Consider the following 26,316-nt stretch of genomic DNA (forward strand, 5'->3'; position numbering starts at 1 on the left):
CAGGGATGGGAACTCCACCACCTCCCTGGGCAAGGCCATTCTAATACCTGGTAAGATTTTCAGTGAAGAAATTCTTTCCAATAGCCAATCTAACCTTTTGATGGCCTCCCTTGAAGCCATTTCCTCTTGTTCTATCACTTGTTACCTGGTTGATCAGACCAACCTCCACCTCTCTACAAAGTCCACCTCTCTACAACCTCCACCTCTCTACAACCTCCTTTCAGGCAGTTGTAGAGAACAAGAAGTCTTTCCCTGAGCCTTGATTTCTTCAGACTGAACAATCCAAGTTCCCTCAGCTGTTCCTCATAAGACTTGTTCTCCAGAACTATCACCAGCTTCCTTGCCCTTTTCTGGATGTGCACCACCACCTCCGTGTGGTGAGGGGCCCAAAACTGAACAGGCTATTCAAAATGCAGCCTATCAGTGCGGAGTACAGGGTAAGAATTAACAGCCAAGCAGAAGGAAGGACAAGTAATAACTTCTTACTCTCCTGAACACTAGCATTTATTATTAAAACCAACCAAGCAAACAAAAAATCTTCTGTTTCTTTTGTAATGGTATTCAGTGAGGTATGATTGAGCATACTGCATATCCAGCCCGTGAAATGGTGGCATTCACAGGTGAGGAAGGGAAGTAATAACCACATGGAGTAATCTGCTTCATTTCACAGCTTCCAGTATTATACTTCTGGCTACTCCTCCTGTTATGACTTTGCCAGTGAATCAAAAATACCGAAATACACTGTTTCAGAGATATTTTATCTTATTTATTATCAGAGACATTTATTCACTAGGTAATAGTTTCCTACTTTTTGTTTCTTTTTTTTTTCTTTTAAAATTACCTTTCTTTATAAATCAGATCTTTTAATTGGAAGTTACTGTGTATATTTGGCTTTCTCTGCTGCACATTCTCTTCATCACCTAAGAACACAATTTGTTCAAATAATTGCCATACAAATTTGCCTGCTGGAATGAATATAAGTTGAAATTATCTTTTTTCCAGCAAGTCATGTAACAGACGTTTCAGGGCTGCTCAAGTTCTGTTTATGACTTCTATTGTCACAGCCTCCTGACTAGAAGAAAAAAATCCAAACCTGTTGCAATAAAGAGAGAAATGTTATTGTCTTATAACAAATAGGAGTCCTCCTTCCTTGTGGTGGTTTGCAGTTCAGTCACAGGGAGAAAATGTAGTACTGTGAGTTTGCAGATCTAAGGAAGGCAATCTACAAATATCCAGTAAGTGATGCTTAAGACTGTTGCGGCAGGCATGTTTCCTTAAACTGAGAGGTTTGATTACAGCATCTGTTCAGCAGTAAACAAGCCATTAATTCCATAGAAGGTTTAAACAAAATTTGCAGATTTCCCTAGTGGTGTGAGAGGAATAGTTTGTATTTCTATTAACGTGGTTTTTTATTTCTCACTGCCTGGTTTTAAGATGCACTGGTATTGCATCTTGCATATGTTGGTGTACATTCATTATGGTTTTAGTAGGGAGTGGTAGCACTGCAGCATTCACCAGAGAGTTTCAGATACTGCCATGAAAGGATTTGCCTGTTGAAGAGGATGGTACTGGAACCAGTGGAGCATAAAATAACACGTTATATACATCGTGTCTCTGGCACTGCTTGTATTACATTTCTTCTAAAGGTAAAAACAGTAGTAATTAAGAGGGGCACAATTACAGTTTGTGCTGGACAGTACAATAACTTTTATAACCTTTATATATGTGTGTGTGTAGGTTTTTATGTGTGTGGTGTGTCTGTTTAGCTGCAGACCATGAAAGCTCTGTTTTATTTTTTACAAGTTGTCTTTGAGATTCTTTGCCTGTCACAGGATATAAAATTGCTCTTGACATGCAAAATGAACAATGATCTCAGCTTTTTGAAGCCACATTGTAGTTGGGGTTTTTTGTTTAGTTCTGTTTTGGTTTTGTCTTTTTTGTTGTTGTTTTTGTTTGTTTGTTTGTTTGTTTGTTTGTTTGTTTGTTTCCCCCAAGGTTGAATGCTATTAATATTGTAGGACTGATTGGTGGAGAGAAGTTGTTTTTCTTGGTAGCTAAAGAAAAATAGAAAGAGGAGAATGGTCCATGCTGCTGAACTTTATGGGGAGGTCTGTTTTGGAGGGCGGGCAACATTAAGAAGATCCTGTTGGGGATCCTCCTGTCTAACAGGAGGATAAAAGGGAACAAGGCAGCATGCAGGGCTGTCTGTTTCTTTTACTCTCTCACCCTAATTCTTGGCTTTAAGAAATAAGAAATCATTAGGATTTGAAGCAGGAGCTGAAGGAAGAACTCAGATCCATCTGGAGAACTCTCAGCCTTTTGTGTCGACAAACAGCAGGGTCTGACACGGTAAGAGAAGACAATTCAAGTGAGATGTCCCTTTCTACAGCTCTTCCTCTAGGACTGTCTTAACAGCTTTCTTTTCCTCCATCATGTTTTTTAATTGCTTTGCAAAAAATGTCTTTTGTGTCCTCACTATGATGTGAAATGGAAACATGCCTTTTTTTTTTTTTTTCCCCACAGTGTAGGAGGCACTGCCTGGTTTCATTATTTTCCCAATCAGACACTTTAATTTCTTGTGCCTTAGGAAGCTTCCAGGAATTGTGAAATTATATTTACAGGGAAAAAAAGAATTTTGCTTTTAAAAACACTTTGCTTTGTATTAGTAACAGTTGGACTGTAGTGCCTAATGAAGCTTTGTAGGGAGCATGTTGATATCTTTATTAGAGCAGATGTAACTCTTTGCTTTTGATTTCACATCAGCTTCCTTGTAATTTCAGAATTAATTGTTGAGCAGTGACAAAAGGAAAGACAAGGTGCAAATTATTTTATAATTACAAAGTATGAAGACTTAGAAAAGTCTTTTGCAAGGAAATCAGTGTGGCAATGGATAGAGCATTAAGCATATGCTCTGTGTTTATATGCCTAGAGCATAAGACCTAAAACTTAAAATTAGTCTCAGATAATCCACAAGGATCTGTAGTCCTCAGGGACAGACTACTTTAAGTATTTGCATTGTACTTGAACAATTTAATAATTATGAAAGTATATATAGTTAAATTTTATTTTATTGATATTTGGCTAGGACATTTTAATACTGTCTCAGGAACTTCAAGCATGATTATTGATTTATCACAGTACTATCAATGTCTTTTCTGATAATATTATACCTCAGTGTCACCACTAGCTTCTGTTTGCCTTTGGAAGTTATGTAATGAACTCAAACCAATGGTTATGATTTCTTGGGAAAAGACTGCTGACATGTTGCTTGCAAAGCTCTTGTTTTATAGTATCTTTAATTTATCATCTATTTCCTGGGTAAGGACTGGTTTCTGCCATTAGCATCTTTCTTAAAGGTCATGTTCTGGGTGTTTTTTCTTTCTGACATTTATCCACGTTCAGCACATACAGAGAAATTAAGTTTGCAGAAGTGACCTACGTTGAGTATGATAATATTTCTGTAATAAATCAAAACTAATTTGCCTAGAAATATTATTGAGAAACTGTTTTAAATGTCATTGTGCTAGTGAAATTAACAGTTGTCCTTTCATTGAGCATCCTGTTCTGCTGAAGCTGCCCTCTTAGCAAGTGTCAAAGTATAAAACCGGTCCTGAAAACTCTCTTTGCCATTTGTTACTGAGGATATTGACATTCATAAAAGTCCCTAAACTGACCAAAGTGTTCAATTTGAAATATTTTTATTTGTTAAGTTACCTACAGCATTAGTGTGAAACTTTCAGCCCTGTCCTATGTAGCTGTGCAAAGGATTTGATGAGATTTAGTCAAGACAAGATTATTTCAGCCTGGATACTTAAGAGAGGAAATGTTGACTATGCTGAAACAAGTGGGAAAAAATGCTCAGTGACTTCACTGTTGTCAGTATTTAAACCAAATGTGAATGATGCCTCCATCTCATGGCACTACAAATGTTTTATAGATACCTTTGTAATACAAACTGGATTGATAGTACTTACCAATTACCAGTGAGAGACATTATCTATGTATTTCAATAACTCACATAAAAATAAGTAAAACCACAAAAATTATACTACACATGATGATTTTGGGTTTGCACAGGTTAATGGCTGATCGAGTGCTTGTGATTGGCAGTGGAGGGAGGGAGCATGCTCTGGCCTGGAAGCTGGCCCAGTCTCCACATGTAAAACATGTCTTTGTTGCTCCAGGAAATGCAGGAACAGCTGACAATGGCAAAATCTCCAACTCAGGTAACAAGGGGGAATAAATAAAATATTGTGCCAAGCAATCAGTAATATGGGCATTAGACCACAATTTTACTCTTTTTTTCTAGTGGTACTACAAGTTCTTTAAGGCATATATTTGTTTTTTCTATATGTTTTGTTTCTGGATTTTAGAACTACCTAGTAAAATATCATACTATATTCATTTTTAGCCTAACCTCTTAAGATAGTGACGCTTGTATGAGATTCTGTATTTCTACACCTCATCTCTTTCCTCCCAATGTTATGCTTGAATTCAGTGACCAGTTTCAGCAAAACTTAGAAGAGGGATAGAAGGCTCAATGTTATTAACGTCTGAGCAGAGACTTCTCTAGTGTCTGTCCAGGCTGCTCAGCTAAATTTAGTTACATCATACACTGGCATTGAGTAAATCTTGGCTCAGATGGTAAAAGTGAATTTCTTTGCAACTTACAGGTTTAGTTTTTTTAATTTTCTGTTATGATAAGAAGCTTTTAAAAGCTTATGTGATTATATATATAAATAAAACATAAGTTAGCAGATGTGTGCTAAAAAGGGTAGTGCAAATTGGAAATGTTCAATGTTTGCTCTGTTATTATTGTATTGTTTGTTTTACTTTGCCATTCATGAGCTGTTCCACTATTTTAATATACTTCTAAGGGAGGCAGAATAATAACATTCTCATCTCCCATCTCTTATTTAGGCTTCAGAGTGGTAACTTAATTATATTTCCTTTTCATTTTCAGCTGTATTAGTGAGCAATCACACTATTGTTACCCAGTTCTGCAAAGATCATAACATCGGACTTGTGTTAGTTGGGCAAGAAGCTCTTTTGGAAGCTGGTAAGGCTGAAATAAATTAACTTGACAGGAAAAAAACACATCACCTTGAATTCTACTTTAAAATTAGCTCTTTTGGCTCTTAAAACATACACTGACTTAATGAAACTGAGAAGGAAGAGTATTTGAATTATCTTGCAAATGTAGATTCTGGTCACTTAAAACATTTGGCTTCAGAGCTGTTTTTTCTGTTTGTGTGTTAGAAATCAGTAAGGAAAATCATGTAGGGTTAAGAATCAGGGATGGTTACAAGTCCTCTTGTGTCTTTTCTCCTTTCCTTCATACAAGGCATTTTCTTGCAATAGTCCTATCATTGTTGCTGTGTGCAGCAGTACCCAGACCATCACATGCATTTATTGTAACGTGGTACAGCAAGATCTTTGTGTCTTAAATAGTGAACAGGAGTACCTGATAGCCCTAACAGTAGGCATAGGGTGGTAACTGACAGTGCTTAAAAGAGTAAAAGGTCTCTTAAAACCATGAAACTGATCATTGGATATGCAGAACCTTATTGTAAGGATGAGTTAGCTGCTTAAGGCAAGAAAGGCATAACAGAGCACCAGAATCACTATGTGGTCTTCCTTTTGTCAAAATTATTTGATGTTTCCAAAGAGATGACTTGGTTCTCGTGCTGGTTTTCGTAATTAGGGATTGCTGATGACTTGAGAGCAGCAGGAGTTAGGTGTTTTGGTCCATCTGCAAAAGCAGCCCAGCTGGCATCCAACACCAGTTTTGCCAAAGCCTTTCTGGATCGACATGGGATCCCAACAGCAAGATGGAAAGCTTTCACCAATCCCCAAGAAGCTTGTAGGTTTATTATCAGGTACATATTTTGATACTGGATACTTCTTTGTCAAGTTATTTATGCATCTGGTCTTCACCCTTGATAGTTACCTAGAATTTAGTAACTTTTAAACTGTTTTTCTTCTCAAGTAGCTACCAAATGAATTTGTTTTGTAATTAGAAATAGATGTTGAAGGTGCAGGGAACTTAAAACAGGTTGATAGTTCACAGATCACAATGTTTCTTCCCTTTGATCAGCTTCTTCAGGATGATAGCCATTTAAAAGAAAAAAAAAAGTGACAAAAATATTTCAATAAATCTTTCTGTAAGGGTAAAAATAATTTCTACACAGATGAATGCTAGCAAGATGCTAGCATTTTGGAGTGATTTGGGATGTACTGATGAAATGCTCTTAACCTAAGGAGGGTACTCTTGTTTATGACTAGACACCATCTCTCTTACATGAAGAAAGAAATATAACTGCATATCTCTGTGTTTCTTTGAGTTGTGGTGCCTCTGGAGTCATTTGGGATCCATTAGGGAGTCTAACCATTGTGGCTCTTTTGGTCTAGTCTTACAGCAGCTGCTGTGTTCCACTGTCGTGGTCTGTGGCTATGTGTCAGTTTCTTGTCTTTGCTGTCACATGCTATGTGTGGTATAATCTAGTGAAAATAAAATAAAAAAAAAAAAATCAAAACCAAACCAACCTTTTCACTGAGTTTGCTCCATGACAGCATTTAGTCTGTATTGCTGCCATGTAGAGAAACAGGCCGACAACTTGTGTGTGTGTGTAAGTATGCATAAAACTCAGAAAGGTGATGACACTCAGGTCAGCACACTGAGATGTGGAGAAAGGGAGCTTTGTGTGAGGCTGTTTTGGCTGCTCACATAAATCTAGGGTTGAGATTTATCCCAACAGAAACTGTAATGTGGAAATGTTGTTTCAGAGAACAGGCTAGTACTATGTAGAATCAGCTTTTCAAAAGGAATGCTTTATTTGACCGTCTTGAATGGATAAAGTGTAGTTAAAATATCTTAATGTTATGCTTTTTTGTTCTTTTTATTCTGGTAGATTTAGATTGTGGTTAAAAGTAAATGGACCAGTTCTGGGAGTACAGTGTTAATACACTAGTTCTAACACATACTTCCTGTGCAAGACCCAACTCGGCCTTAATCTCACAACCCTAACTGCAGTGGTTTTACAGGATTGTGTACTGTAATATGGCATTATAAAACCATAAATCATCAATGAGTTTGTCTTTTCAAACCTATGACAGGAATAAAACAGTAACCCAGCTCAGGGAAGAGAGGAAGAAACTGAGGACTGTTAAAGTTCAGTGACCTGTCCAAGAATATACATGGAGATGATGTCAGAACCAACAACCATGAGGGTGGTGAGACACTGGAATAGGTTGCCCAGGGAGGTGGTGGAAGCCCCATCCCTTGAGGATTTTAAGGCCAGCCTGGATGGGGCTCTGAGCAATCTGATCTAATGTGAGGTGTCCCTGCCTATGGCAGGGGGGTTGGAACTAGATGATCCTTGAGGTCCTTTCCAACCCTAACAATTCTATGATTCTATGATTTTTGTTTCACAGTCCTGTACTGAGGGCCATAAAAGTCCATTCATCTCTGTAACAGGATGGGCTAGCAGGGAATGTGTTTTTCTGATGTGTTATTCTTCAACTGTTCAGAAAAAAATGAAAGAGTATGGGAGGTATTAATCTTAAAAATGATAATTTCACTGGATGCAGTAGGAATGCCTGAGTCTCACTTTCGCTTTCATTTAAAGCACAGACTTTCCGGCACGAGTTGTACGCGCAAGGGGCCCTGCAGGTAGAAAAGAAGTGACAATTGCAGCCAGCAAAGAGGAAGCCTGCAGAGCTGTCCAAGAGATTATGCAGGTGGATAAATCTTTAATTAATCAGTGGGAATCCAATTCGTGGTGTTCTGTAGCCTGTGAGTTTGTAATTTCGGCCACAGAAAGCAAGTGGTTTCAGAAGAAACTTGCCCATTTGAATAAGGAATTTCTCTGCGTATCATCCTCAGATTCTTTGTATTTACTCCAGGCAGTGAGCAAGGCTTTATGGAGTTTGTGACTGAACTCTTGTGCCAGCACTGAGTCCTATTGCCTTACCCCTCCAAATCTATTTTTTCTTTTTTTTGCTAGTTACTGGTATCTGGTAAGGCACATGTCAATGTCTCTATCTCAAAATGACATTCTATTTGCTTTACTCAACATACCAGAATTCAAGCAAGCTGATACTTTTCATATACATTGGGTTTGGTGGTTTAATTTATTCCTGTTAAAAGAAAGCCAGTAGATGCCATGTTTGCTAACTGGAGAATTTTGTCTATTTGTTTGTTTGTACAGGACAGAATGTTTGGAGAGATGGTCATTATTGAAGAACTTCTTCAAGGGGAAGAACTTTCTGTATGTGATCACGATGTGGTTACATGCTTCTATTCTTTGCATTATTGCTATGCTCTAGGCATAAGCACAAACACTTCTTGTTTCAAATAGTTTATTTTATTTGCACTTACATAAATAAATATGCAGCCTAAGCAATCTGATGTCATACTAATCAACGTATGTTGTCGGTATCATTTTATTGCCATAAAATTGAAATTATGATTATCTTTTTAGGTGAAAAATTATCTTTTACCCCTAGGGTGACCTAAAACATGTTTGTATGGACTTTGTTTTGGTAACTGTTGTCACATCAATAATTTCATGCTAATATTTAGTGCCTATTTTAGCACTTTCCTTACCATGGATTACTACTCAGTGGCAGGATAAAATTTAAGCATGCGTGTTACATGCCACATGAAAACTGAAACACGTTCCTTGTGCAAGGTTTGTCCTGCACTGAGAATACCTCACACTTGTTCAAGCCCCAGACCTGCAAACACACAGGTTTAACTCAAAACATATTAATTATTCTGTAAGTCAATGAAGATTATTCACATGCCTTAAGGTAGGTATAAATCTACAGGACTGATAGGTCAAAATCTGGTTCATCAGACAGGAATTGTTATGAGGGCCATTTTCTTGATTATTCAAACCTGAGAGAGAAACCTCAGTGAGTCCTTCAGGTCAGTGGAACTGCAGCAGGATAAGTGGATACTGTTGCGTTCTATCTTGGCTTCCTAAACTTTCCAGGCGGAACTGAGCATCAGACTGTGACAACCAGTAACTTCCTTTAGGACAAGACATTGTCACTGTTTCTATGTTGTGTGCATCCCTTAACAGTGCTTGTGCTTCACCGATGGTGTCACTGTTGCCTCAATGCCCCCAGCCCAGGCCCAAAAACGATTATTGGATGGTGACCAGGGTCCAAACACTGGAGGAATGGGAGCCTATTGTCCAGTTCCTCAGGTATAGCAGTCTTCTTCCTCAACCTGCAATAGGGCTGATCACATCTGTGTTTAATGAATGTCCTTTAGGATCCAGTCTGGTTTCTATCACATAGAATTTCTTCTGGAATTGATTGACACTTTGCTTGTGTAAGTGCAATACAGGGCTCAAACTTTAGTAGTAATTCTTTAGGATTTAATGAGCCAGTGTTCTGAGAAATGATCTCCCTTTTATCTTATCCATTATTCCAAAACTTGGTGTTTCTTTGCTCCTATTAGCATTACTTGAAATGTCCCTGCAAAATTCCCTGCATGCTTGGAGTCTTTGTCTTGAACATAACCTTGGGTTTCTTCTTATTGATTCTTAAAGCTGACTGCATTGTTCTAAATATGCTGCTCAAGTACAATCTTAATGCATTTTTCTGTAAGTACAGAAACAGTCTTACTGTGTACCACTCAGGTTTCCTGTATCTCAAACCTGCTTAAAATTTGCCTTCTAAAGAAAGAACCAAATGAAAAAAAAACCAACTCTTGTAAGGCACCAGCATCTTAATGGAAGGAGTGCACTGGTTGGGGTGGGAGAGAAGAAAATATAATGGAGGGATTCACTTACTCTGAGTCCTTCCAGCTCATATGAGCTGGTGCAGCAGATGTCGTCACTGTATCACTCAGTTTGATGTTGATTGTCAGGTTCCAGAAGTTCTTCTAGAGAAAATCAACAATGCTATCCTTCAACATGTTGTTGATAGTATGAGACAAGAAGGAACAGCATATGTAGGTAAGTAGGCATTCAACTGAAAAGCAAAGTAAAATCATATTAAAGTTAGTTTCGTTGTTAGAGACTGCTTTTGAATTCCAAATAACGTGTTAAAAAAAAAAAAAAGTTAATTTTTCATGCATCATTAAGCCTCATTGGTTTGATGTATAGTTCTCCCTTTGGAGAAAAGGACTTTTGTCTTTTCTTCTTAAAACATACTGTATTTTTAATTAGATATATTTTTATTAAATAGTTGCAACCAAACTCTTTGTACTTCAGGGTATAATATATACTTCAGTTGTACTGTTCACTCCTATATGCAGCAATGTAAGTATTCGTAAGATCTCTATCTTAAGTCTGTTTTTAAAAAGAAAGGTGATGCTCACAGGTGCCACTCAAAGCCAACGGCTGCTTTTGGTCCTGAAAGCTGTTGAGAACTCATACATGTAAAGAGTTGGATTCCAGTCTGCCATGTGTTCTCTCTTCACTTTGGTAACTTTTTGATAATGCCCAGACCCATAGTAAGAATGTAGTGGGTGTCAAGCATTGGGAACTGGTTTTCTGCTTCTACGATGAAAGACCTGCTTTAGATCACCATATGTGTATATATGAGTTGCAGTGGAAATAATCCAATACAAACTTCAATAACTATTTGGTTTTGTATGTTAGTAGCAGTAGTGAATTTTGGGTTGGTATTTTTTACCTGAAGTACAGAGTTATACATCTATATTTATGTGTAACAACAGTGCACTTAATGGTAAGAAAACCCCATTCATTACACAGACTTTGGGATTACGGGGGAACTGGCTTTTTCATCCTGTCACTTCCTTCTGATCACTAAATGCCTGCATTTAGAGAACTGTAGCAGAAGGCAGACTTCGTAATGCAGAGGGGCTGCTTCCTGTTGTATTTGGTGTAAAGTGTGATGCAGTGTTCCTCAAGTTGCTGCTTGCCACTTTGTTGGAATTGTTATGACTTGTGTATAAGTGCTTGCAGAATCATTACTCTTAATTCCTTATGATTTGCAGAAATGCTTTCCACATTCCAAATTACTGTATTGCATTTAAAAGATGTCATAAATACGCTAGCCAAAAAGTGTCTTTTAAAATTTTATTGGGAATAAGGGCAAGCAAAGCAGTGTGCTGGGCTGAGAAAAGGGACAAAAACACAGCAACAGCAATAGCTTTTTTTCCTTCTTATATAGCTATCTCATTTACATAAAATTTATTTTAAAATAAATGTTTAAATTAATTTGCTTGGCTGTGTTCTTTTTGTTCAGGTGTGCTGCAAACTGGTTTAATGCTTACCAAAGATGGTGTGAAAATTTTAAACTTTAAATGTCAGTTTGGTGACCCTCAGTGCCAGGTGAGTGAAAGGTACTGGAGACTTAAACATGCTTCATTCTTTTACCTCTGACTGTTCTATCTTACCTCTAGGGAAATTTGCATGCTGTATTTGGATTTTCCTTCTCCTGAACATGCAGATATGAATGCAAATATCTTAGACTAGCCATAGGTGGCTAGTTATGTTCAGTTAAAAAAAATGTTCCTCAGATTTTATTTTTCTGGATAGAAGCAGAATGGGAGGGCCCTAAATTCATGTTCCTTCTACATAATCTCACATCCTATGCTTGTAAATGTATGATTGTTTCAAAAAGATGCTGCAGATTGGAAATTATAAGTGAGCATTAAACTGTCTACTGGTATAGGGTAATACAATATTTTCAGTTTGGCAGGTACAGATTTTACTCTTATTAACTGAATTTTCCTTAAGTTGAATTTCAGCAAGTTAGCAAAATAAAAATCAACGTCTATCACTATGGATATCTTCTGCAGGTAATTCTTCCACTTCTTAAAAATGATTTTTATGAAGTGCTTCAAGCAACAATTGATGGCAAACTTTGCAGCTTCATGCCAGCCTGGTCAGAAAATAGTACAGCTGTGTGTGTGGTTATGGCAAGTCCAGGATACCCAGGAGACTATGACAAAGGCATGGAAGTAACAGGTAACTGCAATAAGTTGCTTACTGTTTAATTTCAGCATGGTACTTCAGTAGGTTTGTATTTACCGCTTAGAGATCTGTGCAGCTTTCCTCCATCTCACCCTTCACCCTGTTAGATTCTTCCTCCATCCTCCACTCCTTGTCTTTGTCAGTAAGATCTTTCTACTAGATTGTACCCTTGTCCAGAGTAGCAGAGGAGCTAAATGGTTTAAGTTACATCATTCTATAAAGCTCTGTCAGTGGCTGGTTGCTGAGATAAGAAGGTGATAGGGAATTATATCCTCTTAGATTAACTCTGGTGCTTCCTTGTGGGGTTCTTCCACAAGCTGTGCTGGAAATGCAGACTACAATGTTGCCAGCACATGACTGCTGCTTCTTAGCTTTGCTCTGTTGCCACGAGGTGGCATTATCTTAGCTAATGCCTCACTAGGTGAGAATAGTGATTTAAGGACTTCTGGCCTTTAAAATAGGAGTAGTGAATACCTCTACCATCACTGTTGTTCCTCCCCTGATGCCAGTCAGCCAGGGTCATTGCTGTGCAATACTAGAAAGGATCTCTTCTTGATAGGGTTTGAAGGGTTTTTGGAAAGGTGGGTATATGGGCTTGAGGTTAGGTTTCTGAGTTAAAATTCTTGTGGTTTAATAGACCATTAAGATTTTTTAAACATTTAAAACCAGAGGGAACTGTTGCAGAATTATTTCCTTCCCCCTCAGCTGTTGCCTTGCCAGTCCAACACTATGCCTTGTGTAAAGCAACCCAGACAAGTGACCTTCTATCAATGCCACATTATTTTTGTCAGAACTCCAGTTACCCTGTCACTGAGAGAGAAGGTCATGTTATATTACTTTTTCCCCAATCAAGATTTCTCCTGTCACATTTTCCTCAACCACTCTCCTCTTCCAATTCCTTCACTGAATATATTTTGTTTTGTCAGTGATAATCTGGGGAATTGTGCATTTCTGTAATAGTTACAAAATAAACCACATAATCAATTTAATCCTTCTGCTAGTGAGCTACCTTTCAGTAGTCAGACTTATTTTTTCAACTGATATTCATACTTTTACAAGTGAAGCAGTATGGCCCTCCTGCTTGTTAACCACACACACACACACAAAAAAACCCAAACAACCACAAACAAAACAAAAACCCAAAAAACCCAAACGCAACACACACAAGAAAAACCCCAAACAGTCAAATAAAAAAAATTAAATCCATTCTGTTGTTATTGTACTGCAGCCTCTGGAGTTGTATGTGGGTTGGTTTTTTTTTCCCTTTTTTTCAAATTGATTCCCAAATTTTAATGGCTTGACACACATTTCATTCTGGAGTATTCCCTAAAACACGAAGCGAAGGAGTTATGTTCCCATTGCTTCAAGGCCAGCTGAGGATCAGCTTTGACCTTGTCAGGGCAGTGCTGTGGCAATGTAACACACTGTACCTTCAGTAAGTATAAAGGTCCTTTTCACTTGTTTGTAAATCTTTCTAGCTGATAGCAAGATGAAAACTGTTTTGTTTTGCTTTTTCGAGGTGATGGCAGTGTTTCCTCCTCTTCCCTTATCCTTTCCTCAAAATATAAGTCTAAAAAAAACCTGCAATTTTGCTTTCCTCTAGCAGGAAAATAGACTGAGACAAATCATAGTATGCAATTGGCTTTAGCTATTGGATAGCCACCTGCAAATATTTGTAGAGCACTGATTCCAGGAGTGGGTAAGGAATTGTGTGGAGTGGGCATGGCTGAACAGCTAGGGAAGTGCTGAGTTAACATTAGCATTAATGGTTTAGTGTCAGGAAGAGGAGAGAATCCATGCAGTAAATTGCCATGAATTGTGATTTCATATAGGAAAGCCCTGCACAAGTTACTCACAATTATAAATGTACAGCACAGCTTTTCTCTGGCGCAGGTTGGTTTCATGTCCTGTTGTGGCTCCTCATTCTCTTATTTATATTCTTGTGTGATCTGTGCCCTTATTGGGCATCTCAGAACAGTGTCTGAGGGCCACTGGAGTGAGGTACCATCCACTGATAATGCTGTTACTCAGGGTAAGGTGGGAAGCTTTACTGTTATTCTCCTTTGACTGAAGAAAGGACTTCAGTTTTCACTGCTTTGCCAACATAGTATTTGATTTAAAATGCTCAGAGAATTCCTTTTGCTTTTGTAGGGTTGCTGCAAGCCAAAGAGTTAGGGCTGCAGGTGTTCCATGCTGGCACAACACTGAAGGATGGCAGAGTGGTGACAAGTGGTGGCAGAGTCCTCTCCATTACTGCTGTTGAGGAGAACTTGCTGAAAGCACTGGGCGAAGCCAACAGGGGTGTAGCAGCCATACGTTTCAAGGGTGCCACTTACAGGAAGGACATTGGCCACCGGGGTATACAGCTTCTCAGACAGTCTCTGTATGTAAGCAAAGGCGCTAGCAGAAATAGATGCTAGTCCAAAGTTTTGTATCTGTTGTTCCCATTTGTGTGATGAATGATGGTCAAGGCAGAAACTGTCACTGCTGCTGCTAGCAAGTCCTTTCCTCTCTGCAGGGGTCTGGTATACAAAGAGAGACATGTGGAAGCTCTAAGCAGTGATGTTTTGTTTCACCAGCTGGAAACATCATTTGTAAGCGGTACCAGATCAGGTAAGACTGGGAAGAATCTTTGAATTTCTTCAGTATATTGAATGGAACAGAACTTTTTTTCTTTCCCCAGGAAGGGAGCAATGCGTTCTTGACATTCAGATTGAGCTTGAGAAGCTGGGCTGGGGTCACCACTTGGAAAGAAAACTCTAATTTCTTTCTCATCACGTCTCTTTTGCTTAATTAAAAAATAATTGTCTTGCAAGGCTAGTCTAGTGAACAGAACAACTTGTGGATTAATGGATTGGTTTGTACCTTACTGGACAGAAGTGATCTTACCAGCAGTATATATAAGTACAGCCTCAAACAGTTACTAGAGTGTGACTAACAGTCACTGAACTTGTTATTTGCTCTTCAGAATATGTCCTTTACTCTTAGCAGTGAGGAAAATTTCTTGTGGACTTTTTTTCCCCTTAGAAGTAGCTGCATAAAGGAAAAAGGCAAGTTGTTAAGAATTTGCCGTGATGAGGGTTTGAATCTTTTTTTATTTGCCTTAAAAATGATCCTTGACATATTTGTATTTGGCAGGCAGTCATTCAGAAGTGGGAGGCTTTGCTGGTTTCTTTGACTTGAAAGCATCTGGTTATGATGACCCTATCTTGGTATCTCAAACGAAAGGCCTTGGACCCAAACTGCAGGTAACTTGCAATTTGACTGTAGCAGAGCTCGTATTATCTCCCAAGACTTTTAAATGCCAAAGCCAACTGCATCTTCTGAGCATTATAAATATATCTTAAGCCCACTGCAATGGTAATTTAAACTTTGTAGATGATCATGTAAGCAAGGCCTTTCCATATGCTGTTGAGAGTGTGGAGGCTCTGGGTATTTTGTGATAAAATTATAATAAACCAAGAAATTTAGCTGAGCACTTGAGGAACTAAGAACCAGATTTTCTGCTGTGAAGCAGAGAGTCCATTGGCTTTGAGAAAGATCAGTTCAGAGAAGCACAGAGGGATGTTGAAATACTATCAGATTTAGCTTATTAAATTGTATGCAGAGTACAGTTACTTCTGTCAGGGCACTGAGTAAAGAAAGATGAAGGAGCTAAATATTAAAGAGGAAGAGAAGCCAATAGATGAAGAATGCAAATTACACAAGAACACATAAGAGAAGTTGAGCCTGGAGTGTATTTATTGAATTAGAAGAAGAATTTCAGCTGTCAGAGGAGTGGAGGTCTGAAGCTGCCTTTTACTGGTCAAGCATGGCCCCTTACTTGTTTCAAGTTGGTGTTTTTATCTTTAGTAATGGGAAGATACAGTGCTGCTTACTGCAACAGCAGGAGACAAAATATAATAATCCAGAAGGTCTTTTGCAGTCTCACATCCTTGGACACCTCTAGGCATTAAAAAGTGGTTGATTGATGCTGGCTCCTGTGAGTCTTTGCTCCAACTGCTTGGCCCAGAGACATTCCCAACTGTGCCTACAGACTGTTCCCAAGACTCTTCCTTGGCCAAAAAAAAGTTGGCTGATGCCTATATGAATTGTTACTAGATCAGTGGGAGGGAGATGTTATAATGCAGCAAAGGACATGGTCTGACTGGTTTCCATAGCACTTCTAAATCCACCATCCAGCAAAATTAAATCAGGCTTGTAATTCAAACTCACACTTTGTTTAGGTGCTGATGTCAGCAGCTGGCATAAGCAGAACAACCTGGTGTATCCCTGACAATGAAGAAACCTCTGCTTATAATCAAGTAGTGTACACGGCACCACTTTATAGAAGCTGTGATGTCTGAATCAGGTTTCATTTCCTGTAGGATGCAAACACCTTGATAACTTAATTAAAAAATAAAAATAAAAGAGCAACCCTCCTGAGGAAAATACTGCCTTGTCTTTCAAGAGGGCCACAGATCAGGCCCCTGCTGTTACCTGAGACATGAAATAGCTGAGATCAAAAGACTCCTTGGGGAGTGGGAATGAAGCATCTCATTCCCTGTGGACTTGGAGAAGAGGAAGAAAACTATCTAATAAGTTGTTTCAGTTTTGATCTATAGCTCAGCAAAATTACTAGACAAAAGTAAAGCAGAAGACACAGTAATGTTTGAGCAACCTAATCTTATTTTTGGAAAACAGGATGTTCTCTAGGTTGAATATCCTGGGAATTTGTAAGTGCTTTTAGACACCTCTTATTCTGAATTTGACATAATGTTGCCAAAAGCAGACAAAACCAACCCAAAATGACAATTTCTGGGTAGCTGAAGATAGAATTTGAATGAATGTTTCAGAACACAAGATAGATATTTCTTTCCTCTGCAAGAAAATGACCTGTTTATTTTTGACTTAAACCAGGTGATGCACAAGATTATCCTCTACATTGATGTCTATAGTGATTCTTTTCAGGGCAAAGAAGATTACTGCTTATTTCACTGATTTATGTCTAAGTATTGCGTATTTCATGTTACCACTGCTGGTTCCCACCATGTTTTGCAGATTGCACAAGTGTGTAAAAGCCATGACACCATAGGTCAGGACCTGGTTGCTGTGTGTGTCAATGACATCCTGGCTCAAGGAGCAGAGCCACTTTTCTTCCTCAGTTATTTTGCTTGTGGCAAACTTGACACTGAAGTGACTGAAACCATCAAAGAAGGAATAGCTGAAGCTTGCAGAAATGCAGGATGTGCTTTCCTGGGTATGAACACTCTTCTCCTTTCAGATTTGAAATGATTACTAGTGAAATCAGAGGCAGTATGTGGCATTAGAACTGTTAATTTCTGTTTGGTGGAAAAGACTGTCAAGCATTTGAGCTTAAACTCTTCCTTATGTGTAAAATGACTCAGCAGAGATAATTTTTACTATTCTTGCATTTGGATCATAATTCTTACTAACTTGTCCTTGTACAAAGGAGAGCAAAACTGGATGCCTCACATTCTGAAGTGTCAATGTTTTCATTTCCTCTTGGATCCTAAATCATAGAAAGGAAATGCCAGATAAGCAGCATGAAAAACCAAAGAAGTTTCTTCTTTCAGTAACTTCATGAAGGTTTGTTTTGGTTGAAGTCTTGAGGTCAGTTAAGAAACCAGGAAGAAATTTTAAAATATATGTGAAAGTGCTTCTTAGTCTGCATGTCTCTGCAGCCATCCTGTATATGTTACTAATTTCAGGAAATGCTGTAGATTTAAAGTTAACAATAGCACATCCTTACAGCTAATGCTGACTGCATTCTCTCCCCACTTAGGCAGGGAGATGACTGAGGTGAGTGGTATATATTCTTCTGGAGAGTATGACCTGGCAGGCTTTGTGGTTGGTGCAGTGGAGAGAGGACAGATGCTTCTGGGGCTGCAGAGAGCTGATGAAGAGGATGTGCTTATTGGACTGGCCTCTTCTGGGATTCATGGCCATGGCTTTAGCATCATAAGGAAGATTCTCTTAATGTCCTCTTCACACTACTCCTCACCAGCACCTGGCAGTGGTGGTGACAAGACTCTAGGTACATTATCTTTCTTCTCAAAAGCAGACCTGCAAATTAATTGTGTTCAGATGTTTTCAGAATAGGTGCTGCTATTTACTTCAGGAGGGTTAGGTTTAATCAGTCTTTGGGGTAGGTATGTGGGCTTGCACCCACAGTTTTGCTACTTTCCGAGGTTGTCTGCCACAAAGAGCAGAAGGGAATCTGTTCAGAGAAGCATTCCCACTAAATACCTAATGACTATTTAAACAAACCAATTGAACTGACACTTCTGTTTGCAGGAGATATATTGCTGACCCCAGCAAAAATGTACAGCCCATCTTTGCTGCCTGTCCTTCGCTCAGGGCATGTGAAGGCTTTTGCCTTCATTGCTGAGGAGGGGTTGCTGGAAGGCATCTCCAGAATTCTGCCAGAATACGTCAGCGCTGTCCTAGGTAAATATCAAAGCTGACTGTTCCTGTTGACAAAATTTATATGCAACATGGATTTGACTTTTCAACTGCAGTTACAGAAATACTCAGAAATGTATGTGCCTGCACATGTGGAGACTGAATGACCCAAAGCTTATGGTTTTCCAAAGAGCCTACCAAAAACATTCCTGTATCAAGTAAGCATTAGCTGATGAGCCCCACTTTCTTTTTGGAGAAGAGTAGCTTAAGTAGAGTTTGAAGGCAGCTCATCTCTGGGACAAAAGATATTTGAGAAGATTGAAGGTTCTGCAAGACACCTGGCCATACTAAACATTTTGACCAAACAGTGAAGGTTGAGAGAATTTGCATGATATGCTCCACAGTACATGTGTATGCACACATACATTTAATACATTGTAATGGTAGGTGTTAGCTTCCCCACAACAGATTGGCATTTGACATCTTTAAGCACTTTTTTCTGTTGAGCCCAAAACTGGACGAAGTATTAAAATATTCAAAATATTAAAGAAAACTATGTTCATGTGAGTCCAAAATACATTGTTGGAATGAGGAAGGGGGAAGGAAGGTATCTATATGTCTGTCTGTATTTCTCCAGAATTAAATTAGAAAGAAAATAAACCCAGCTTATTAAGGTTGTCCCTGGCCTGCTTGCCAGTGCCTGAAACCACAGACAAGAGAACAAGATCGAGGACTTGTTTTATAAACTGAAGTTGAGAGGGCAAGTCTGCACCATCAAGCTGTCCAGACAACCTAAGGCCATACTTGTGTGAGTGGGGTCACTGTGAAAGCTCATCCGTGCTTCCCATCCAGGTATAGAACACTCAGTCCTGTTCCAGTCACTGTATACTATTGCACTAATTATTGATTCTTTGAAACAGAGAATCAGAATCACCTTAATTAGTCCAAAAAAAAAGTCATAAGACGATTTTGTCTCATGGTTCCTTTAGGTCTTACCAAAGAGGTGTAAGTCAGCTGTAGCTTTTCCCTTCTGTCTGGCGAGGGATGAACACATTTTAATTCACCATAATTTCCTACATGTTCTCTTAACAGCCTAGAGAAGATTTGGCTCATACAAATTACGGTTAGAAACCTCTAGCTAAGCAGCATCTATAAAGCTAACTGGAAGTTAGGAAAGTGTCCTCCTTGGACAGTATTCTTAGAGTAGCAAGAAATAGTCTCTATCAGCTTTTGTAATATACCAATGTCATTGTGTATAATAAAAGATGGATAGCAACCATTTGTGCTCAGCATACACAAATTTCATTTTCAGATGCTCTTGGCTGGAAAATTCCTGAAATCTTTTGCTGGCTTTACAAAGAGGGAAACCTCTCTGCAGAGGAGATGGCTCAGACATTTAATTGTGGGATTGGTGCAGTCTTGGTTGTGCAGAAGGACCTAGCTCAGCATGTTCTCAAGGACATACAGAGATGTGAGGAAGCTTGGCTGATTGGGAAAGTCGTTGCCCCTTGTCATACAGGTTAGCAGATTAACCAGATATGATTTGATTCAAAGTGTAAGATTCATCTACCTCACTTCAGAGGGGTTTCTACTTAAGGATGTGCTATTTGATTTTTAATTTGATAGAGGGTAAGTTGTTTCAGAGTGTGATTCTCTGAAGTGCTGAGCATCTCCTGGAAGGCACCAGCTGTCCTCAGTTCTGCAAAGTTTGTATAGTTCAGATATTTTTCCTGTTGTTTCACCTGGCTGGAGGCTACTTGACACCTTCACATCTAAATTTCAGTATTAAATAGAGTGAGAAGTGAATGTCTCATTTTCAGAGTGACAGTACTTGAATGAAGTCTGCTTGAGACTTGAGTAAATCCCTCTGATGATTGTCTGTAAGGATTCAAACATTAGTTGATTGTATTTTACCACAATCATGGTAATTAACCCACCTCCTTTCCTACCCATTCCCTATTCACACAGCTTCCATGTAATGATTAAGGGTAGGCCACAGCTGTATATAGTCACATGAGACATACGTTTTCCTTCTGGTATGTCCATTGATTGACTAAAATCCTTCTGGAAGCCAAAAAGCTTGAGGAGCAGTTTGTCTGAGCAGAAAAAATGCAGCCTCAGTTCTGTCAACACATTTTTTGTGTAATTTTCATAGAATTGTAAAATGGTTTATATTGGAAAGGAACTTTCAAAGATCATCTAGTCCAACGTCCCTACAGGGAGCAGGAACATCTTCAACAAGATTAAGTTGTTCAGAGCCCCATCCAACCTAATGTGGAATATTTTCAGGGATGTGGCTTCTACCACCTCTCCGGGAAACTGTGTCAGTGTTTCACCACCCTCAGTATAAAAATGTCTTCCTTTTATCTAGTCTAAATCTACCTACTTTTAGTTTAAAACCATTACCCCTTGTCCTCTCACAACAGTTTGTGATGCACATTGCTGACTCATGTCCAGCTTTTCATCTTCCAGTACCCCCACGTCCTTCTCTGCAGTGTTCTGCTCAATTCCTTCATCCCCCAGCCTTTATTGATACCAAGGATTGCCCTGACCCCGGTGCTGAACATCACATTTGGCCTTGTTAAACCTCATGAAGTTCACACAGGCCCACTTCTCAAGCTTGTCTGGGTCCCTCTGGATGGTATCCTGTCTCTCAGCTGTGTCAACCACACCACTCAGCTTGGTGTCTTCAATTCTGCAACATGAGTGGAAGAGGAAGACAAGTATAAAAGATAGGGGTAGTCCTTGAACACACCGTGGCCATACCTAGGCCTTTGTAAACCATTCTGTGAGCGAGTAACACAAAGGAGATCAGCAGAGCAGTGCATGGTTTTGTAGTCCAGTTAGTTCTAGCATAAACTCCTTGCTGATAGGCTTTCTCTTAACAGAAGCTTGTAACTAATAAACTATAAAAAGTAAATGCAGATGTAAAAGTAAAATTTAAGGCATTTTAACATTTTCCTCATATATTTGGAGGAGCTTCTCACATTGAAGTCAAGAATCTTGCAGAAGCTCTACAGCTGAGCAGCCCTCAGCCTCTGCTGAATAACACAGTTGTTGAGAGTCAACACCGACACAGGAAAAGCAAAGTTAAAGCAGCTGTTCTCGTCTCTGGAACAGGTGAGCTTTCATTGATCATCACCCAGAGAAACGTCCTTGCAAAGGAGAGGCTGGCTTCAGCCCCGATACAAGTGCATCCCCCTTCTCTTCTTTTCAGTAGAGTCTATAGAGCCTTCTAAAACCAAGGCTGCATTTTGACTGGAAATCAGGAAGTTGTATTGTACTGCAGAACAAGTGAGCTTTATTAGTGCACACATTCCTTAGTCCTCTTCTGTTCGTGCAGTTGTTGAAAACAAGCTTTTTGTAAGATAAATGAGCCTGAGAGCAAATTCTCTGTGACATAGGTGCTCATCTATTTCATGACTGTTTGCTCTCTCTTCATTTGAGGCACAAACCTTGCTGCACTCATCAATTATGCAAAAGAACCAGGGAGCTGTGCTCAAGTTGTCCTTGTCATCTCCAACAAGTCTGGTGTAGAAGAACTGCGAAATGCAGCCCGGGCTGGAATTCCCACCAGGGTAAAGACACTCATTTTTTTCCCCTTCTTATCCCCACTCACAGCTACTTTATGAAACACTTGGTAAGCAGCTATGATTCACTTTGGTTTAAAACTTACCATGCATAAAGGGATATAGCACAAAACTGTCAAACTTATCAGTAAAGGCAGAGCTGAAAGGTGTATGGACAGTGCTGACTACAGGTTGTGAAACTTTCCTGTCTTTTCTGAGAGTGTTCCAGTCCAGAGTTAGGAACTTAAAACAGAGTTAGGACTTAAAACTGTTAGTGCTTTGGTGATTTGAGTCTGAGACTATAGCCCATGCAGCTTCCAATGAAATCAGTAAGACCTCAGGCTCTGCAAAACCCATAAGCATGTTGCTTTCTTGGCTCACCCCTTCTTAGAAAGACCTTTGTTTCATGCTGTGCTGAGTCACTTTCAGTGGCACCATAAAAATCTGTCCTCCTACCTACGATGAGTACAGTAGCACTGTGTTACAGAAACTTTCACTGATTTGTTTCATTTTATATAGAGAGAGTGGAGAGAAAGAAAAAAAAGGACTACCATCATGTCATTGTATTTTTCAAAGTACAGAACATGGATTTTGAAAACTTTCAGCATCTTGGAATTTCAAATGCAGCCCACCAGGAACTCCTCCTAGCATTAAATAATTCTGAGCCATTATCATATTTGTACAGCTATGGACAGATGGAAATAAATGCTTCTAGAGACTCTCCATGGCTTAAAATGTTTTCAGCAAGTTTCCTCAAGAGCTGAGTTGGATTCCTGGCAGTATAAAGGCTCACCTTTAGGGAAGAAAAAACAGTTAGGTTATATCAGAATTTATTCATATTCTCACAGGCATGAGTGTGGCTGCTTTGTTAGCTTCTTATTTGAATATCCTCATGAACAATGTCAGGAATCAATAATTACTTTGTGAGCTGAGTAGAATAACAAAGTTCCTGATTCCTTCTACCCTTACACAAAATGTCTGGCCAGTTTGCTGTCTCTTTAGAGGAGTTTGTGATTTTCAGTAAGCCACTACAAACTAACTGGTGGTGATGTTGTTAATGAGTCATTACCTTAAGTTTTTGGCTAGACATTCTGGAATAAGAGGTCAGAATCTTCTGATGTATTCCCCCTTATTTTTCTCTACACTATGTTACCCACATGATTGTCTTTACATAGTTGCAGATTTTTGAGATTTTTTTGGTGTCCTATGAAGCATCCTGTGTGGCAGAGACTGTAAGTGATTAGGGTGTCCCCAGGAATGTTTATAGGAATGTGAAAAATCACAACTGTCCTGAATAATGTACCAACTTTTAAAATCTTGAGTGTCCTGGAATGAATCCAGTTTGCTTTCTCTTTGTTGCCCAAAATTCTCATTTACATGAAGTTATTTCCTTGGTAAGACTTTTGATGTGTCTTAATGTTTTAGGTGATTGATCATAAGTTATATGGGAGTCGCTCTGAATTCGACAGCACCATCGACCGAGTTCTTGAAGAATTTGCTGTTGAACTAATATGTCTGTCAGGATTTATGAGAATTCTGTCCAATCCTTTTCTCAGAAAATGGAAAGGTAAGAAGTTATGAGTGCAAAAGAGAAATTAAAATATAGATGTTTGGTCTCACCAGAACTGCAGTCATAGTTCTTTATCTTTTGGCTAAATCTCTCACAGTCTTGCTGACAGAGGCATACCATGTAAATTAGTGAGGCTGCTCTCTGCTTTCATTTGCTCCAGCCAGTGGGACTGTGCTACGATTCTGATTCTGCATGGGCAGAGAAATGCCTTGTGCTTGCATAAGGAGCAACAGAGGAGCAAAATGAGGATGATAGAGGTGGTCTGTCTGCTGTCCTTCTGGGAAGGGGAATTGCCTATGGAGCAGGCAGGAATTTGTCTCTGCAGTAAGGGACAGGTAGTGTAACTGTCATTTGTCAAGGAGCTGTGCTGGGCAGTTGCACTGACCTTAACTCCCTACAGTTGTCACTCAGAAGAAAATAAGAGACTGATTTCTCAGTTCATCTCCCTCCTATGCGGCCCTGAGGTCTGCACAGCGTAGCCTGCTCTGTACTGTGTGCTGAAACTACAGCCACTACAGTCCCCTGAGACAGTGTGGCTCTGCTGTGGGGCAGAGCTGGCTTTAGATGTGCCCCAGGCCAGCAGAGAGGAGGGGAGCACACACTCTTTCCTCTTGGTGCCAAGTGCCAGCTGCTGAGGCCTTGCTCATTAGTTACTCTCTGTGTACTGCACTGGGACAGCCTTCTTTGGGAATAATGTTTTCTATGAAAATCACTTCCATCTGTGCAGTGGTTTTGCATGAGGCTGCAGTCTGACATCTACTTCCAAGCCCCTCATCTGCAGTGCAGGGCTGGTCACCTGGGAGGGGAGAGACTTACCACTTCATCCGTTTATCCACAGATGAAAAAGCAAACGAGGTCCTTGGCCTTAACTGAAACATGCTTGCCTGGCTACAGCCAAAGCCTGCAAACCATCACCTGTGTTCCTGGGACAGCAGCAGTTCCTCAGATCACAGCAGTGCTTCCTTGTATTTCCACAGAGATCATAACCCCATGTACATGTTTTGCTTTTCAACCAGAGTCTGAACATGCTCTGTTATGTTCTGACTGCAACTGAGAATGTTTAAACTCCCAGGTGGGGCTCAGTGTGGTGGTTTTGAACTGATGATCACATCCCCCTTCTATTTTTAAAGGAAATTCAGTTCAAATTGATTTTTTTTTTTCTTCCTCTCACACCGATGCCCAGGGAAAATCTTGAATGCTTCCTCATCAGTTTTCCCACCAATCAAGGATGGAAATGCCCATCAAGCCTTGCAAAGTGGATTCAAAGTCACAGGCTGCACTGTGCATTTTGTCTTGGTAAGTGTCCTCTTGCCTAACACTGAGTAAATTATGAAAAGGAATTTGCTTTTTCTTTTTAAGACAGAAACAAGAAGAGGTAGCAAGAATGTGTGGAAATCTTAGGACCATTACCAGTAAGAACAGGAAGATGTGGGGATTAGATCGCATTTATGGTTTCTTTAGGTCCTGGTCCTCTCTTCTTCCTTCATATTGTGGGGAGGGGGTTTCAATTTCTTTTACTCTCAGCAAACTGTCCTCTGATTCGTCTAGCCCATGTCTCTCTTCCCACTGTATCCCCTACCATAATGTAGGTACCACTAATGGAGATGGCAAACCTCTCCTGATGTACTTTTAGACTCCTGCATACAACTGCATGTGTTGCTGAGATCCCTCATGAGGCTTTCTCTGCCCCGCTGGTCCAGAACCTTCCCGAGACTGTTCACCATCCTCTTCTAAAAGACTCCCAATATTGCTGTTTTAGGAGGAATCTAGTCCAAAAGCAGTGATCCACCAGGAGGCAGTGTCTGTGAAGGCAGATGACACTGAGGAGACGCTGTCAGAACGGGTTAAAGAAGCTGAATGTCGGGCTTTCCCCATCGCCCTGCAGCTGGTGGCCAGTGGAGCAGTGCACCTAGGAGCCGATGGTAAAACCTATTGGAAACAAGAGACACAAAGTTTGTGTCTCCAAGAAGAGAAGAGAGACTGCACAACCTCCTCTCCCATGGCTCTGTAGTCTCAAGAAAATGATGTGGTGTAGCCAGGTCAACAAGTGTCTCGCTCTCTGCTCATCTTTCCCTCCTCCCTGCCTTCGATGCTTCACTTTGGATGAAGGTAGTTAGTGTCACAGGTTTCCATTTTGAGCTGTGATCCTTTTCCCTTAGTTTGCAGCTTTAGCTAGACTCCTTTTGCAAAGCAGGCAGAAGCCAAGCTGTCATCTCAGATGTTGATTTTCTTCTGGAGTTTCTTTTAATCTGTAAAGGAGACACTGGGCTACAAATCAAAGAGGGGACAAGTACTTCAGAAGGAAATTAATTCCTCTGAGGGATCTTTTTTTTTTTTTTTTTTTTTTTTTGGCATCATATTGCAGAGCACCAAGAGCTTCACAAAGCAACCACAAACTGGAATCATGCTATTGCAAGAGGGTGACCAGATCCTCCTGTTGCATGAAGAGGCCAGACATGTCAGGGCAGGTCAGAAGTTAGGCCTGTTTGGGAGTGAACAAGCATTAAGGGTGAATGCATAGTTCTATGGGAGGAGGTGGGAGCCTGCAAGGACCTCATCCTTGTGAGCCCTACCACCATAGGAGTACATCAGGGTACAGAGGAGAAAAGGATATGCAAAAGAACACCAGTGTGGGAGCCAGAGTCTAGTGAGCTCTCAAGCAGAAGACCCAAAGGCCAACAAGACAGGCAGCTTTCAAAAGGCAGAACCAAACCAAACTCCCTTTCATAGAATATTTGTCATACTGAACATAATCCAGACACTTCCCTTGCTCCTTGGAAGAGGGCAGTGCATTGACATTCCCAGAATTTCA

The 26,316-nt window shown here is 39.8% G+C and overlaps 1 protein-coding gene across 1 annotated transcript; it reads left to right on the top strand.

Annotated features, from left to right (window-relative positions):
* Nucleotides 1–4,057: 4,057 nt before the first annotated feature.
* Nucleotides 4,058–25,515, top strand: LOC128970580 (trifunctional purine biosynthetic protein adenosine-3-like). Its single transcript, XM_054385841.1, has 21 exons — nt 4,058–4,226; nt 4,964–5,059; nt 5,705–5,879; nt 7,629–7,740; nt 8,211–8,270; nt 9,090–9,215; nt 9,884–9,971; nt 11,230–11,315; nt 11,786–11,954; nt 14,112–14,343; nt 14,479–14,573; nt 15,099–15,208; nt 17,001–17,199; nt 17,746–17,997; nt 18,258–18,410; nt 19,678–19,884; nt 21,342–21,485; nt 21,813–21,943; nt 23,360–23,501; nt 24,688–24,800; nt 25,264–25,515. The coding sequence occupies exons 1-21, from the start codon at nt 4,058–4,060 to the stop codon at nt 25,513–25,515; spliced, it is 3,111 nt and encodes a 1,036-aa protein (XP_054241816.1).
* The last annotated feature ends 801 nt before the right edge of the window (nt 25,516–26,316 follow it).

This window comes from Indicator indicator, chromosome 1 (genome assembly GCF_027791375.1).
Source record: "Indicator indicator isolate 239-I01 chromosome 1, UM_Iind_1.1, whole genome shotgun sequence".
NCBI classification, from domain to species: Eukaryota; Metazoa; Chordata; class Aves; order Piciformes; family Indicatoridae; genus Indicator; species Indicator indicator.

What these genes read in the sequence shown, in the direction of transcription:
- LOC128970580 (XM_054385841.1), top strand. Translation starts at nt 4,058, where the DNA reads ATGATTTTGGGTTTGCACAGGTTAATGGCTGATCGAGTGCTTGTGATT. An exon ending in CAAAGGCATGGAAGTAACAG is followed by an intron (nt 11,955 to 14,111) that starts GTAACTGCAATA and finishes TTGCTTTTGTAG; the next exon opens with GGTTGCTGCAAGCCAAAGAG. An exon ending in CAGCTTCTCAGACAGTCTCT is followed by an intron (nt 14,344 to 14,478) that starts GTATGTAAGCAA and finishes TCCTCTCTGCAG; the next exon opens with GGGTCTGGTATACAAAGAGA.